Source organism: Tachyglossus aculeatus, chromosome 5 (assembly GCF_015852505.1).
Source record: "Tachyglossus aculeatus isolate mTacAcu1 chromosome 5, mTacAcu1.pri, whole genome shotgun sequence".
Taxonomy (NCBI): domain Eukaryota; kingdom Metazoa; phylum Chordata; class Mammalia; order Monotremata; family Tachyglossidae; genus Tachyglossus; species Tachyglossus aculeatus.
Window position 1 is genome coordinate 29,839,909 of NC_052070.1, and position 17,582 is coordinate 29,857,490.

At 45.9% G+C, this 17,582-nt stretch overlaps 1 protein-coding gene across 1 annotated transcript in view; it reads right to left on the reverse strand.

Moving 5' to 3' along the window:
• Window positions 1-5,031: 5,031 nt before the first annotated feature.
• The window catches only part of RTTN (rotatin), a 206,026-nt gene continuing 193,475 nt past the window's right edge, over window positions 5,032-17,582 (reverse strand). The window contains exons 45-49 of the mRNA XM_038746402.1: window positions 16,421-16,623; window positions 9,741-10,008; window positions 8,177-8,280; window positions 6,663-6,732; window positions 5,032-5,426 (exon numbers count right to left, since the gene is read on the reverse strand). Of these exons, the coding sequence (XP_038602330.1) occupies window positions 5,344-5,426; window positions 6,663-6,732; window positions 8,177-8,280; window positions 9,741-10,008; window positions 16,421-16,623 (728 nt within the window). The 3' untranslated portion in view covers window positions 5,032-5,343. The remainder of the gene's footprint in view (window positions 5,427-6,662; window positions 6,733-8,176; window positions 8,281-9,740; window positions 10,009-16,420; window positions 16,624-17,582) is intronic.

Sequence of the window (17,582 nt, forward strand, 5' to 3'; positions counted from 1 at the left end):
GGGGGCAAGGTGGAGAAGTGCTTTAAAGCCAGTATATCTCTGTAATTTATTTCATATTTGTCTTCTCCTCTAGACTGTATGCTCCTTGTGGGCAGGAAACGTACCTATCAACTCTATTGTATTGTACTCTCCGAAATGCTTAATACAGAGCTCTGAACATAATTCACAGCCAATAAATACCATGGATTAAGGCACTTAGCCACAGCCACTTAGAAAGTTATTTACACTCCCTTTAGCACTAGTACATATTAGTACATACTAGTACTAGTACATTCATTCATTCAATCGTATTTATTGAGCACTTACTGTGTGCAGAGCACTGTACTAAGCGCTTGGGAAGTACAAGTTGGCAAGAGATGGTCCCTACCCAACAGCGGGCTCACAGTCTAGAAGGGGGAGACAGAGAACAAAACAAAACATATTAACAAAGTTAAAAAAATAGAATAAATATGTACAAATAAAATAGAGTAATAAATACGTACAAACATATATACATACATACAGGTGCTGTGAGGAGGGGAAGAAGGTAAGTGGGGGATGGGGAGGAGGGGGAGGAAGGAGGGGGTTCAGTCTGGGAAGGCCTCCTGGAGGAGGTGAGCTCTCAGTAGGGATTTGAAGGGAGGAAGAGAGCCAGCTTGGCAGATTTGCGGAGGGAGGGCATTCCAAGCCAGGGGGATGACGTGGGCCTGGGGTCGATGGAGGGACAGGCGAGAACAAGGCCTGGTGAGGAGATTAGCGGCAGAGGAGTGGAGGGTGCGGGCTGTGCTGTAGAAGGAGAGAAGGGAGGTGAGGTAGGAGGGGGCGAGGTGATGGAGAGCCTTGAAGCCAAGGGTGAGGAGTTTCTGCCTGATGTGTAGGTTGATTGGTAGCCACTGGAGATTTTTGAGGAGGGGAGTAACCTGCCCAGAGCGTTTCTGCACAAAGACGATCTGGGCAGCGGTGTGAAGTATGGATTGAAGTGGGGAGAGACAGGAGGATGGGAGATCAGAGAGGAGCCTGATGCAGTAATCATTGTACATAGTACTAGTACAGTGGAAAGAGCACGGGCTTGGGAGTCAGGGATCATGGGTTCAAATCCCTGCTCTGCTAATTGTCAGCTGTGTGACTTTGGGCAAGTCACTTAACTTCTCTGTGCTGTTACCTCATCTGTAAAATGGGGATTAAGATTGTGAGCCCCCAGTGGGACAACCTGATCACTTTGTAATCTACCCAGCACTTAGAACAGTGCTTTGCACATAGTAAGCGCTTAACAAATGCCATTATTATCATTATTATTACAGATTGCTTTGATACTTCTCAATCTTGTAACTCTTTTTATTTTTGTCTCCTGGTTCGATTTTAAGCTCCTTATGGGAACAGAACATGTCACCTAGTTTTCTGTAGCTCCCAAGTGCCTAGTATAGAGCACTGCACTACGTGGGTGTTCAATAAATGCTGCCACTACTACTTCTTGCGTTCTTCTTGTGGCATTACTTTTGTTTGAGCCTCGGGCAGCAGTCCTGAGAGGAAGAGATAAATTGGGTTTGCAGAGTCAGGCGATGCCACACTGATGGCAAATGTCCACATTCTGTCAACAGGGCGGCTGGAAACATTAGGAATTAGGAAACATTGTGCCTTTCCGTCTAGGGTATACAGTGTCACAATTCAGTTTGCATTTTCATTCTTCCAGTTTCAATCGGCCAACCTGGTTTACTGTGCATTTGACAACAATTTCATTGCTCCTGGCAGTTATTACAAAGATGTGATTTTGCTCCACTACCTGAGTCACCAGTAATTCAGGTAGAAATGATTTCTAAAACTGGTACAATGGTTGTTGACAAACCAGGATTATCAACCTCCTCAGAAGTCTATTATTTTCTCTTCAGCTATGTTCTTAGTATGATGCTTGCTCAAAGGAGCAAGAAGACAAAAGGCTTTGACTCTCCTAGAGGTGGTATCTTGTAAAAAATTAACCTTTTAGTCATTTCTCTCCTCTTCACTCGACTTGCAGTCTCATTCAAAATAATGCCAGTAGCAGCGATAACAGAAATTAGTAATTATGCTTTGGTTATTTAAATTGTTAAAAATCCAGCTAGAGCTGTTGACAACAATTTGACAGTGCTGGGAATGAATTATAGAGTTTTTTAAATGGTTATTATTACTATTATTGCTAATAATAATAATAATTGTGGTATTCGTTAGGCACTTACTACATGGCAGGCACTGTACTAAGTGCTGGGGTGGATAAAAGCAAATAACGTTGGACACAGTCCCCGTCCCATATTGAGCTCACAGTCTTAATTCCCATTTTACAGATGAGGTAACTGAGGCACAGAGAAGTGAAGTCACTTACCCAAGGCCACCCAGCAGACAAGTGGTGGTGCTTACTATGTGCCAGACACTATACTAAGTGCTGGGGTTGACAAGTGATTGCATACAGTTCATGTCCCACATGGGGCTCACACTTTTAACCCTCATTTCACAGAAGAGATAACTGAGGCACAGAAAAATGAAGCGACTGATCCAAGGTCATACAGCAGACAAGTGGCGGAGCTGGATTAGAACCCAGGTCCTCCAACTCCCAAGCCCATGATTTTTCCACTAGACCATGCTAAGTACAATAGTGCCACCAGCACCCCCTCATTTCCAGGTAACAACAGTATCCTGCTAAGAAAACTGGGACACCCACAAGTTCTTGTCCCACTTATCTTCTGTCTTCACCTGCTCTTCCCCGGTTCACCATCTTGCTTCCTCCTCCAGCCAGCCTTCTAGCCCTATCTTGTCTTGATTCTCTTGCCTCTGGCCCTTTGCTCATGCTGTTCCCCCGACTCAGAACTCTCTCACCCCTCACATTCAAATCCCTCCTAACATCTCACCTCCTACAACAAACTTTCCCTAATTAATTTTCCAGCACCCTGAGTCATACCATCCAGGCAGACTACTCTCACACTTCTTTTATGGTATTGTTAAGCGCTTACTACGTACCAGGCACTGTAATAAGCACTGGGGTAGACCAAGCTAAACAGGTTGGACACAATGCATGTCCCACATGGGGCTCGCAGTCTTAATCCACATTGCACAGATGCAGTAACTAGGTACAGAGAAATGACTAGCCCAAGGTCACACAGAAAACAAGTGGTGGAGCCCAGGATTAGAATCCAGGTCCAACTGACTCTCAGGTCCAGGTTCTATCCACTAGGCCATGCTGCTTCTCACTTATTACATATATGCCTGCTCAAATTATTTTGACCACTCAAATTATAAATATTTAATGTTTGTCTCCCCTGTTAAGACTGTAAACTCCTTGAGGGCAAGGAATGTGTCACTCCCATTTTATGAGTTTCCCAAGTGCTTAGCAGAGGGCTCTGGACCAACTGAGGCACTAAATATACGTAATTCCTACGATGACTACTACCACTACCAGGTCCTTTCGGCTTCACATAGAACAAACACACAGTTGAATTAAATTAACAAGAACTGGGGAACTTAAAATTGGGAATAAAGTCTGAGGTATAACAGGATAGACTTTCATGTGAGTAACTTGAAAGTGGTGGGCATTCAGTGGGGGAATAGGAAAACATCGTTCAGTTTATTGTGGTCCACTGGGTTTTCCTGTTGCCATTTTAATCATGAACACTGGAACAAAAAGCCTCATGATAGTGGTAGTGTCTCGCTGTGTAAAGATAGTGAGGCTGTCGAGTCAGAAGGAAGAGCGGCTGGAATTTCACGTGTGGTCACAAAGTTGAATCTTTATAGTAATTCTAGAAGTTCTGTGTTGTCCAATAAGGGCGTTTCATATCCTGGCAATGCCACAGAAATAGTCACGAGAGACAAACTCCCCAGTTACCTTGGGCTGGGAAGAAGCTAAAGGTTGACTGAAAAAAGAATCGTGGATTTTGTCCGTATCTTTATGGAACTAACAATATTAAAGGTCTATTGTTATATTGTACTCTTCCAAGAACTTGGTACAGTGTTTTGCACACAGAAAATGCTCAATAAATAGGATTGAATGAATGAATGAATGAATGAATAAATTCTAACAGAAAATTTGCTACTGACTAGTTTGGGTGTATTTGAGCATGAATGATCTAAAGAGGCCTGGGTTGCGTTCATCAACCAGCACATTTCTGCCATGAGACTGCATCCCTATGGGCACTTCCCAGCTCGCCTGGGGCTCTGCCTGATTGACGGCAGTGACCAGAGGGGACTGGGACACTCCCACAGCCCCCTCTCCCCCCCAGCCACCACCCTGCCTGTGTTCTGGGGCTGCCTCTGGGGCCCTCAGTGGTAGTGGAAAGGTGGGAAGTGGCAGTCCTGGAGCAGAGCTTGTAGATGACAATAGCAGCAAACAGCTCCAAAAATGTTGGTCTTAGCTGCACAGTGGACCATGAACACTTAGTTCCACACAGGATTTTTATAACCATATATATGCCCCATGCAGACCCAGACAAGGTGATGTTTGGTGGGTGATGTGCCTTGCCTAGTAACAATGGTTATATGAAAACAAGAACTAGTAGACCACATTGGAGAGCTCTCTTGGCAAGCAGATTAGAAACACTGTTAGATTTTCCATCCAGCTATTCCCACTCATTCACAAGCCGATTCACGATAACCAGTCCTCCAAAATCATTGCCTCCAGCAAAGAATAAAGCCACTGGAATTTTCTGACCCTCACAGGTCTGCCCTCCATCTACTCTATGACCCCTGCGTTAGTTTCTAATTGGGTCCAATAAAAAGCCTGACTTAGGACAATAAATATGGCCTGAAGCATGAAAGTTAGTGCTGAATATAATTGAAATTGTCTTCCAAATCAAGAAAATCACAATACATTCAGGCTCTTCTTGCTCTGTGTATCAGAGACGGCCAGTACAGGTTTCATACCATCCCCCACTTAGTCCAAAATTTGGTGTGTTTCCTTTCATTCATTCATATTTATTGAGTGCTTATTGTGTGCAGCGTTTACTGTACTAAATGCTTGGAAGAGTACAACATAACAATAAACAGACACATTCCACTTGACAAGAACATGCCTCCAGTTATGATTCCAAAAATAATTTTTATTTGGATAAATACTATTAAAAATAGTTTCTCACACAGAAATGTTCACTTTTGAGTGCTTATTCCCATTTTTCTTCCACGTCCCCGGTCTTCTCGGAAGTCTTCGTCCGGTCCCTCCAGCCACCTATCCCACTGCACTGCCGGGCAATCGTTCGGCAGGATGAGTCCAGTCAGCTTAGCCCCCCTCTTAGCCGGAGTGTGCACGTCAATTTTTTCCTCTCTCATGGAGCCTCGGCCTGCAGAAACTCAAGGTTCCCAGCATCCTCTCTTCGGTAAATACTCTCTCAGGGGCCACGGACAGCAGGCTCACACAGCGAGGAGCTGCGCCAGGTTCTCCAGACATTTGAGGTGGTAGGCATTTAGAGGGTTTACATCTGGGTCCAGGATCGCTAAAAGACAGAAATAAGTCCAAACCATCTCAAACAAATACGCTGTTTTAATAAATGGTCTTTAATAATCATTACTGTTATGATGGCTATTTATTAAGTATTTACTAATATGCAGATAACTGGGGTAAGATACAAGGTTATTAGATCAGAAATTGTTCCTGTCCCATACGAAGCTCACAATCTACCTCATTCCCATTTTACAGATGAAAAACCTGAGGGCCAGGGAGGTTAACTGACTTGCCCCAGGTCCACTCATGCCAATGCTTAGAGAAGCAGCGTGGCTTAGTGGAACGAGCCTGGGCTTGGGAATCAGAGGTCATGGGTTCTAATCCCGGCTCTGCCACTTGTTAGCTGTGTGACTTTGGGCATGTCACTTACCTTCCCTGTGCCTCAGTTCCCTCATCTGTAAAATGGGAATTAAGACTGTGAGCCCCATGTGGGACAATCTGATTACCCTGTATCCCCCTCAGCGCTTAGAACAGTGCTTGGCACATAGTAAGCACTTAACAAATGCCATCACTAATAATAATAGTTATTATTATTATTAATGGCAGAGTTGACACTCATACTCATCAGGTCTCCTGGCTTTTAGGCCCATGTTCTTTCCTCTAAGCCAAGCTTTAAGATTGAGAATGGTTTTAGAATCCTCATTTCCCCCCTTCAAAGTCCTACTGCAGGTGCACCTCCTCCAAGAGACCTTCCCCAAACTCAGCTCCCCCTCATTGAGAGGCTGAGGACCAAGTAGAGACCATTAAATTTAGCCAGAATGACCTCTGTGGAGACAATGTTGTGTGAGGTATCAACAGAGTGGAAAAGATGAATTCCAGATTGCAGGGGGTCAAGAAGAGAGTTGGCAGAGAGGAAGCAGAGGCAGTATTTGCAGGGCCCATCCCAGGAGTTTGGACAGAAATGGGGCAGTAACTCCAGGGTGTGCTGCTGGAGTCAATGGAGAGCATTATCAAGAAGAGGGAGACTGGAGCATGTTTAAAGGCAGACAGAAACGAGGTAGAGTACAGTGGAAGCCCAGAAATAGCACTGACCGGGGAGTTAGGTGAGAAAGAGTATTTTTAAGAAAGGAAGGGATAAAGTCCAAGACAAAGGCAGAAGGGGGACATTTTAAGAGCTGGCTGGAGTCCTTCTTATGGGAGACAACGGAGGAGGAGGAAAATGAGGCTCTTTCCCAATGTTCACCCCCTCCTCCGGCCACAATAATATATTTTCAATCATAAAACTTACTTTCCTTTGCCAAAGAATAAGCCTCATCCACTCTTCTTTTTAGTAATGGGTTTTTCAAAGTTGCTTTGGCCTGCAAAAGACACAGAACAGAGTAACTCCATCCCTCCACTTTAATCGAGTCTACCCACTCTACTGCATTGCACTCTTGCAAGTGTTAGTGCAGTGCTCTGCACACAGTAAGGGATTAATAAATACCACTGACTGATTTATTGACTCCACATGCAATCATCTTCCCCTTCAGGCAAAACCCTGAATACAAGGACAAGCCCAGGTTGGGCAACTGGACAGTTCATGTAATGGATGGTTCTCTCACTTTTCTCCTCCCCAAGCCCTATCCTTCCTCTTCTATTCCCCTAAACTGGGGTCCTGACACTTTTCCCCTTCAATCAAAGGTACTTATTGAGCATTACTGTGTACAGAGCACTGTAATAATAATAACAATAATAATAATGTGATAGTATTTGTTAAGCACTTACTATGTGCCAAGTACTGTTCTAAGCACTAGGGGAGATACAAGGTAATTAGGTTGTCCCACTTGGGGCTCACAGTCTTAATCCCCATTTTACAGATGAGGTAACTGAGGCACAGAGAAGTTAAGTGGCTTGCCCAAGGTCACATAGCTGACAAGTGGAGTAGCCGGGATTAGAACCCAAGACCTCTGACTCCCAAGCCTGTGCTCTTTCCACTAAGCCACGCTGCTGCTCAAAAACAGTATTTGTTTAGTGCTTACTATGTGCTGGACACTGTACTAAGCATGGGGGTGGATATGAGCAAATCAGGTTGGACACAGTCCTTTGTCCCATGTGAGGCTTACAGTCTCAATCCCCATTACACAGATGAGGTAACTGAGGCACCGAGAAGTGAAGTGACTTGGCCAAGGTCATATAGCAGACAAGTGGCGGAGCTGGATTAGAACCCAAGTCCTTCTGATTCCCAGGCCTGTGCTCTATCCACTATGCTATGCAGCTTCTCCCTGTACTAAGCTTCCCACCTCACTCCCCTTTGCTTCCATAGATTTGGCTCCAGAGGTACCTCCCCTCAAGACTCCCTTTCATCCCAAACATAGCTCATCCCTCCCGACTCCTTCCCTCTCCCCGCATAGTCTCCCCACAGACTGCCATCTCCCCTGGGTGTGAGACCATGTCTGTTGGTATTTTCTAAAGAAAACAGGGAAGACTGAAAGAAGTGGGGAAAATGGACTCATCATTGATCTCAACTATTTGAAGAAAGGGTGTGTGTTCCTGTAGAAGTTGGGTTACCACAGAAAGTTTATGGGAGAGAATTTGGGAAGGATGGGTAGAGTGCCATGGAGTTAGCGTCAGCAACCATTTAATCAGATGTGGTACAACCAAACCTTTACGACCCCATTCGGTAAAACTGATCTTTGGTTTACCAACTGAGGGGAGGCCTGCAGATGCAGCCACCGGTGTTCCTTTTGAGCTTACGTCCAGTTTCCCTCGGATATTCTGGGAGCTTGTGAAATGACTCGACTTCCCCTCAAGGCACACACTGACCTTCTGATAATTATGGAGCAGGGCCCACAGCGCGGCTGCTCCAATGGTCTGGGCACTTCGACTCTTGCTTTCAAGACAGGCGGATAGCACGGAGACAACCCTCTCTGAGGAAGAATGAAGATATGGGCATTAGCAAGTTAGCTCCCATACTGCACAGCTACCCTGGCTGCCAGGAACCCACATACATACATACACACACACACCCCTCCCACCCTTTTTGGAACTATTAATTCATCATGGCGGGTGGGCACAGCTGTCGATTTTGATTGACTATCCTGCAGAAGCCACGACCTTGAGGGCTAGAGCCCTCGGATGGCAAGGAGAATGAAAGAAGCAGACCATGGCCTGGTAGGTCCAGGGCCCTGACAACCATCCCTTCCATCGGCAGCACTGAAGCTCCCCCATATTAGCCTGGGATTGCATGGCTACTTGGGCCCCACTAAAAGGGGCATCCTCAATACTGCTAAGGCTTCACGGTCAGCCGGTTCTGTCACCTTGGTTCTGGCCTACAGACATTCAGGCAGGATCCTCCCCATCCCCCAGAAGGGAGCACATGGCATGATGGTGGTAGAAAGGAAGGGCTAGGGGATGTCCCAGGTAGTTTTAAAAGCCCAGACCCTGGCAGAACAGGCTGAGCTGCCTGGGGCGGAAGAGGAGGTGCAGGTGAGTTTTGCCCTACTTTTTTTCCTCACCCTCACCCCCTCCTCAGGAACACAAATACTTTCATTTATTCATTCATTCATGTGTATTTATTGAGCGCTTACTGTGTGCAGAGCACTGTACTAAGCCCTTGGGAAGTACAAGTTGGCAACATATAGAGACAGTCCCTACCCAACAGTGGGCTCACAGTCTAGAAGGGGTAGACAGAGAACAAAACAAAACATATTAACAAAATAAAATAAATAGAATAAATATTTACACGTAAAATAGAGTAATAAATACGTACAAACATATATACATTTATACAGGCGCTGTGGGGAAGGGAAGGAGGTAGGGCGGGGGGGGATGGAGAGGGGGAGGACGGGGCTCAGTCTGGGAAGGCCTCCTGGAGGAGGCCTTATACTTATACAAAAGGCCACCTTTAGGCGGGGGCCAACTTCATGCAGAGCACAAGACTGAACTTGGCAGGCAGACGGAGCACCGAGGGTGTGGAACGAGGAGCAAGAAGGGGCAGAGATCAGAAACAAGGGAAATATAGAGCAGAAGACAGAGAAAAGGATTGAGAAAGAAGGGGAGAGGAAGACCAAGGCAGAGGTACTTAACTCCTGCTGGGTCGCCTCCTCCTCTGCCAATACCTTTGCTTCTGCCTCTTATGGGGCTCCAGGACTGGGCCCTGTCATTTCTGATTCCCTGTGGAATCCAGTGAGGATCAGCCACCCTGTCCACCTCTCTCTCCCCCTGCCTTGGTCCTCCCAGAGAGCCCGAGGGATCCACTGGGGACAAGGTGAGGGTTGCAGTTCCAGGGCCCCGCGAAGGCTGTTTTGAAAATCCCCCCGGAATATCATAGGAAAATGTCCCTCGCACACCTCCTCAGAGAGAGAACAGGTATTCCTGGAACACCTACCGTTGGCTAGGACCTTGGGCTTATTGGCCGGACTGAAGCAGATATTGTGGAGCACGAGAAGGGCCACGGGAGGGCCACTCTTGGGTTTGAACTTGCTCATCTCTGCCAGCAGGTCTAAGCCTCCGGGGAGTTTCAGGATCTGATGCTGCCCATCTTCTCCCAAGGACATATTCAATAGAAACTTCAGCCAAAGGACGGCCAGGGGACTCAAGGTTTTATTTCCTCCTTTTGGCAGAGGCAGGGACAGAAAGTTCTGTAAGAAGTTACTCTGGAGGTGGAGGGAAAGAAAGAACACTCTTTTATTCTCATTCATTCATTCAATCGTATTTATTGAGTGCTTACTGTGTGCAGAGCACTCAACTAAGTGCTTGGAAAGTACAATTCAGCAACAGAGACAATCCCTACCCAACAACGGGCTTACAGGAGAACTGTCATGATTTTTCAGTCCACCCACCATGGCCCACAATGCCAGTTTCCACAAATCCTCCCCAGCACTGGTTCCCCCTTTCCTTGCTTCTTCCCATAAAAAGAACCCTGGCATTATTTTCATGAAGAAAAGACGGGTATAAGGTAAGGGAAGGCACATCCATTTGAAGTCCCTACCCATTCCTTCAGCAGAACCAGCATGGCCTAGTGGAAAAAGAACAGGTATGGGAGTCAAAGAACCTGGGTTCTAATCCCAGCTCTGCCACTTGCCAGCTGTGTGACATTGGGCAAGTCACTTAACTTTTCTGTGCCTCAGTTTCCTCGAGGGTGAAATGAGAATTTGATACCTCTTCTCCTTCCCTCTTAGACTGTGAGTCCTATGTGGGACAGGGATTGTGTCTGATCTGCTACTGCTGCTCTTAGCAAAGAGCTTTGCACATGGTACACTTTAACAAACACCTCAATTATTATTATTTAGCCTACATAGGAGAGTGAGTGTCAGTCAGCTCTCGGTTATTCAGGGGTCATTCCAGGCCCTTTCTTCTCCCTTCCTTGGTCTTGGCCAGCACTTCTACCAGAGAAGCAGTGTGGCTCAGTGGAAAGAGCATGGGCTTTGGAGTCAGAGATCATGGGTTCAAATCCCAACTCCTCCACTTGTCAGCTGTGTGACTTTGGGCAAGTCACTTACATTCTCTGTGCCTCAATTACCCCATCTGTAAAATGGGGATGAAGACTGTGAGAGCCGTGGGACAACTTGATCACCTTGTAACCTACCCAGCACTTAGAACAGTGCTTTGCACATAGTAAGTGCTTAGGGTTACTAAGTGCTTTGCACATAAATGCCACTATTATTATTATTGTTATTACCAGAGGCCAGCTGGTACCCCAATGAGTTGAAACATCAGTAACTCAACTTTGCCTATTTTAGTAGCTTCAGTAAAAAAGGTTGAGGGGAAGGCAGCTGAAATGACCAATTACATTTCTGATTAGACTGTCAGCTTGTTGAGGGCAGGGAATGTGTCTGTTATATTGTATGTTCTCAAGTGCTTAGTACAGTGCTCTGCCCACAGTAGGCGCTCAGTATGATTAAACTATGGATTGATTTACTTATTATCATTTTTAATCGGTCTCCTATTCACAGGCTGCTGAAAGCCACCCTCCTGCATCTGTATATAATTATGATGGCATTTATTAAGCACTTACTATGTGCAAAGCACTGTTCAAAGTGCTGGATATGAGGACAGAGCTCAGACATTTAACTACAACAATTATATTTCCAGCAAGTTATCAGCCCTATTACTGGGAAAACAGGAGCAGAAATAACATTTTTAGGGCAAACTCTTCCTTCCCCTAAAAGCAATAAATTGTATGCTAGCGAGTGGTAAAGGCACTTTGCCAAGCAGAGCCCCGTAACAGCGAAGAAACCACAAACCACTTAGAAATTTCAGCTAGTTGGGCACAATAACATGATGGCTTACATGTCTTAGCTGTAAGAAACCTGGTGCTGCTTGGAGGGAATCCAATTTGTTCAATTTTTTTCCCCCGGGGTCAGCTGATGGTCAATTTAAGCTTTCAAGAGCATCAGTAAGAAACTGAGGGCTGAAAGCAAAGTAGTCCCAGGAGTCCTAAGTGAACACCCTATGCTAGGTAATGAAATTTGTCAGGTCGACCAATATCTATGATGCACTGCTACATAATTAATACCAATTGTGGTATTTGTTGAGCACTTACTGTGTGCTTAATGTCCTGTCACTTGGATTTGTTCCCTTTATTCACCCTTCCCTCATACCCACAGTCCTTATGGGCATATCCATTATAAGCAGCGTGGCTCAGTGGCAAGAGCACGGGCTTGGACGTCAGAGGAAGTGGGTTCTAATTCCGCCTCAGCCACTTGTTAGCTGTGTGACCTTAGGCAAGCCTCAAACTTCTCTGTGCCTCAGTTACCTCATCTGTAAAATGGGGCTTAAGAGTGTGAGTCCCACGTGGGACAACCTGACTACCTTGTATCTACCCCAGTGCTTAGAACAGTGCTTGGCAGATAGTAAGTGCTTAACAAATACCATTATTATTATCATTACTATTCATTTATATTAATGTCTGTCCCTCTACGCTGTACACCCCTTGTGAGCAGGGAATATGTCTGCCAACTCTGTTATATTGTACTCTCCCAAGTGCTTAGGAGAGTGCACACAGTTAGCACTCAAATTCCATTTATTGGTAGATGTGCCAAGCACTTCACTGGGTAGAGACAAGATAATCCATAGTCTACATCAGAGGGAGACCAGGTATTGCATCCCCCTTATGCAGAAGATGAAAGTGAGGCACAGAGTAAAGTGACTTGCCCGAGGCCATATAGCAGACAAGTGGCTGAGTCAGAACTAGAGCCCATGTCCTAGGCCTGTGATCTTTCCACTAGGCCACGCTGCTTCTCTGAGCAAGAGCAGTGCTCTTGAGAAACCTCATTTTAGGGAAAACCTGACACGTAGAACTTGCCTGTTCTGATGTAGAACTGAGCGCCATTAAAACCTTCAGAATAAGTGTCAGACAGTCCTGACCAAACAAAGTCTGAGGCCCCAGATGGGCCAGAGACTGATCTGATTATCTTGTACCTACCCCAACACTTTGCAGAGGGTTAGGCTCAGGTTAAGTGCTGAACAAATATGATCATTACTATGGTTATTACTATCCTGACCCTTCTCTCAGGTGTGGCAGGGGACTGGGAGATGAGTGCTGGTGCCAGGAGCTTAAGCACTGTAATATTAGCCCAAGCCCCACAATATTTATAAGAATATTCTTATACTCTACCATTTCCCCCATCCATAACCTACTTCACTGTCTGTCTCCCCCTGTAGCCCGTAGGGTTTGAGGGCAGGGATGACACCCAAGGGTTTAGTACAGTGCTCTGCACACAATAAGCTCTCAATAGATATCAGTGATTGACCGATTGACTGATCAAGGAGAATTAGCAGGGGCTGTTGAAAAGAGTCAGCCATGGAAAGTTTGGTGGTTTAGCTTTTACTAACACCCTCAAATATAAAAACCACCTTCGCACTTGCAAAGTCACTGGCCTACATCGTCCCCACAATCTTTCACTTTATCCTGCTCCTTCTCTCCTTCTGCCTCCTGTGTTGGGGGTGGCCACAAATGCCAGTCTCAGACTGCAGGCAAATAAACTCTCCTCAGCGAGGAGCTGGAAGTGCTTCACTTTCCACTATTCCCTCTCTCTGACGCATGACTCCTCTAGCCTCCACCCGGCATCAAGGCACCAGTGTGGACTTCAGGAGCACTTGAGCACTTCCCAGGCTTCTCTCTCCCCCCATTTGGCTTCAAGACTCCTCCAGGTACCCACCCCATCCTGGCACAACTCCCAGGACTCTCAGCATCTTCCTGTACTAGACTGCCATGCTGCCTTCCCGGGATCCTGCCCTGGCTCTCCTCTGCATCATTGAGGATCCTCCACTCTGACCTACCCTGCAACACCCCGGAAGGACAGAGAAGTGTAGGTGGGTGCCGACCTCTACTAACCCTCAGAAAGACCACAGTGGCTGCTACTGGAGGGGTCACTGTGGTTGCAGTTGTGGCTGTGGACTCTGAACCGGAAGGAGCCTGAAATTCTGCTCCTCTTGCCAGAGTACCCTACTGATCTTTATTTTTGTCTTTATATTGCCTTTGTGTTTTGTCTCATCTCTCTTCACATGTCTGTCAACAGTCCCCTCTCCTCCTTTTCACTAAGCAGTGAGTTCCGAGAACTTGGTACGATTCCCTGCCCAGAGTAAGTATTTAATAAATACTATTACTACTACTATCAACCAATCAATTGTATTTATTGAATGCTTACTCTGTGCAGAGCACTGCACTAAGCATTTGGGAAAATACAATAGAATTAGCAGACACATTCCCTATCCATAACAAGCTTGCAGTCTAATGGGGGAGACAGACATTAAGGTGAACAAATGAGTAATTTATAAAATATATTTTATAGATATATACAGTGTCCGGGGTTGGGGGAATATCAAGTGTCCAAAGGTCACATATTGAACTGCACAGATGACATGAAAAGGAGAGCAAGTATTACTACTACTCCTACTACTATTACTACAGTTTGCCAGCCAGGCTTTGATAGTGTGTCACTGACTGAGGCTTCAACAGTCAGGCCCAGAGGAGCTGCTTTGTAGCTCCCATAAGTCCCCGCTGCTCTGACAGATTCTGCTGTGGCTAGCCTTAACGTAGGACATGCCCGCACATGTGGTGGAGAGCTCCCTTGCCACTCTCGATTGCAGATGCCCAGTGCAAATTGCTTTTCCTGCTGCCACTGCCACTGGTTGAACATTTAATGCACAGACTGGATCTCAGCCTGAGAAGCATTCAGTGGGAACGGAAGTGGAGGGCCAGCAGGACGCCGGAATAATATCTTGGCTTTCCACTCCTACCCAAAAACCTCCCGAGTACTCACCTATATCCGACTGACGGGGTATTTTGAGGCATGTCTCCTCCAAGGAGCCTTCCCTGACTAAGCCCTCCTTTCCTCTTCTCCCTCTCCCTTCTGTTTCATCTGGACTTGCTCCCTTCATTCTTCCCCATTCCCAGCCTCACAACACTTATGTACATAGCTGCAATTTATTTATTTATATTAATGTCTGTCTCCCCCTGTAGACTGTAAGCTCATTGTGGGCAGGGGATGTGTCTGTTCTATTGTTATATTGTACTCTCTCAAGTGCTTAGTACAGTACTCTGCACACAGTAAATGCTAAATAAACTTAAAAAAAATTATGATACTTGTAAAGTGCTGATCTGGTCTTAGTCCCTATTTTACAGATGAGGTAACTGAGACAGAGAAGTTAAGTGACTTGCCCGAGGTCGCACAGCAGACAGGCGGATAAAGCGGGATTAGAACCCAGGCCCAGCTCTAACCACTAGACCATATTGCTTTCAAAGTGATAGTGACAGGTCATTATATGTGCACATGGCTGTGGCTGAAATGATCATTGAGTAATGATGGATCACTCTTCGTGACTCCATCAAGTGCATATAAAGATAATTCCAAATTTTGGTGATGTGCTTGTCACATCTGAGGCCTGCATCTGTTTTCGAGTCTGCCTCTGAGCGTCTCAATCTTCACGTGGCCTCCACTGGGAGAGAGCCACTCCTCGCCTGACTGCTGCATGCTCAGCTGGTGGGTCTCCAGTGACATTCTCCCAACAATCCACCACTATTTCCAAAATCTTTGTCGAGTCCCGTCTGCAATCTTCTGATTGTCGATGAAAACAGAGACAGGCCCCCTGGGTCCCAAATGCAACAATGCAGCAGGTGTATGATTCAGAAGGGAATGCCTGTCCTACCACTGGTCTTGTCCTCATTCGCACGCATTGGTAAAATCTGTCTTTTAGTAACGTTGTCTTCAAATATGAAGGACAGCTATATGGGGAGGTTTTCTATGGTGCATTTGCAACCTAGTCAGTCGGTCAATCATACTGAGAAGCAGCAAGCTTTAGTGGCCTGGGAGTCAGAAGGACCTGGGTTATAATCCCAGCTCTGCCACATTTCTGGTTTGTGACCTTGGGCCAATCATTTAACTTCTCTGTGCCTCAGTTACCTCATCTGTAAAGAATGGGGATTAAGAGTGTGAGCCCAATGTGGGAAGAGACCGTGTCCAACCTGATGAACTTATATCTACCCCAGCGCTTAGAACAGTGCTTGACTCATCGTCAGCGCCTAACAAATGCCATCATAATAATATAGATTTCCAGGTTTAGATCTACATAGGAGAGTCAGAAGAGGAAACAAAAATGATCCTCTGAGGTCTTCAGACAGCTTGTCAATGTCAATTGAGCTTGAATATGATCTTCAAACGATCTGAAGAGAGACTAGAGTATGTCACTGCTCATTGCTTTTTGCAGTTTAAGATGGAGTGCATCACTTTTATGACTTGGAAATTCTGGCTGATGCCTGCTGCGGCGACCCATACTTTCTGGAAAATATAGCTCGCTGCCTCTGAGTCAAAAATACCATAAAAATAAGAGTTCTTATCAAACTCCCCACGTATCTATCAATTGTAATGTAACTGCTTTATAATGACACAAAGCTATCTCTTACTTATTCTACCAGCTCTTGGGAAGGAAAGGTTTTAATGTTCTAGAAATTTGAGTTTTTGGTGATTCACCCCTCAGATTAAGGCATTCTCCACAAACTCTTGATCGAAAGGATCGGTTATTACTGAATGTCCGGAAGGTCTTCAGGAGAGGTTCGCCTCTTACCTTCTGAATAACACCTTTGCAGTCATGAGTCAATGCGAGGTTGGAAAGCACGGTAAAAGCCAGCTGCTGAATAGTGGCACTGTCAGGGGGCACCTGGGATGCCAACTTGATGATACACAGCATCAGGGAGGTGCTGGGGGCTCCTCTGTATGCAGCTTGGGCAGGAGATTGTCCACCACTTGTCCAACAAACTGAAGCACAACCTTGAACCATGATACATTATTATTTACTTTCAGCGCCGAGTGAAGGGGTCCTGCCAGTCACAATAATAATAATAATAACGATGGTATTTGTTAAGCACTTACTATGTGCAAAGCACTGTTCTAAGCGCTGGGGAGGTTACAAAGTGATCAGGTTGTCCCACGGGGGGCTCACAGTTTTCATCCCCATTTTACAGATGAGGTAACTGAGGCACAGAGAAGTTAAGTGATTTGCCCAAAGTCACACAGCTGACAGTTGGCGGAGTCGTGATTTGAACCCCTGACCTCTGACTCCAAAGCCCGGGCTCTTTCCATTGAGCCACGCTGCTTCGCTGCAGGGCTTCTCAAAAGCAGGGTCACTGTAACCTCTGGGTAAAAAGGGTAGCTTCCCTTGGCCCTGGCTTTCCAGGTGACTTACTGCCATCATCTTTAGACGGGAACTCCCTTTACCTCCGTCACACCCAGTGGGAAATGAAAAATATCACGGGTGTTCTACAGAGCAAAGCATACCAAGGTGGGAATGAAAATGCTCTCTGGGAAGAATGGTGGCTTGGAGAAGGGCAAATTTAGGCCTGGAGGTCTGGGCTTGCCCTGTTCTGAGTCCACTGCAGCCTCAATCTGCAAACCCGCTGTCATCATTATCACATTCAGTGGACATCGTCTAGCCCGGAACTAAAGACCACACGGTGTGACACAGCCTCTGCCTTGGGAGTGGACAAACAAAGCCCAGAGAGGGCATGCATGTATGTACATCTGTGTGCATGCAGGAATGTTAACATTCTGGAGAGTGATCTCGAGAGCCACTCTGAAGGCAAAATGAGATGGAAACTGGACTCGAGGATTGTGGTGAGTATTTATTTCTGAGGGAAGCATTCTTGGAGGAGCTGAAAATGTATATCATGAGTTCATCGAAAACACTACTAGAAGATAATAATAATAACAAGAATAGTAAAAATTATGCT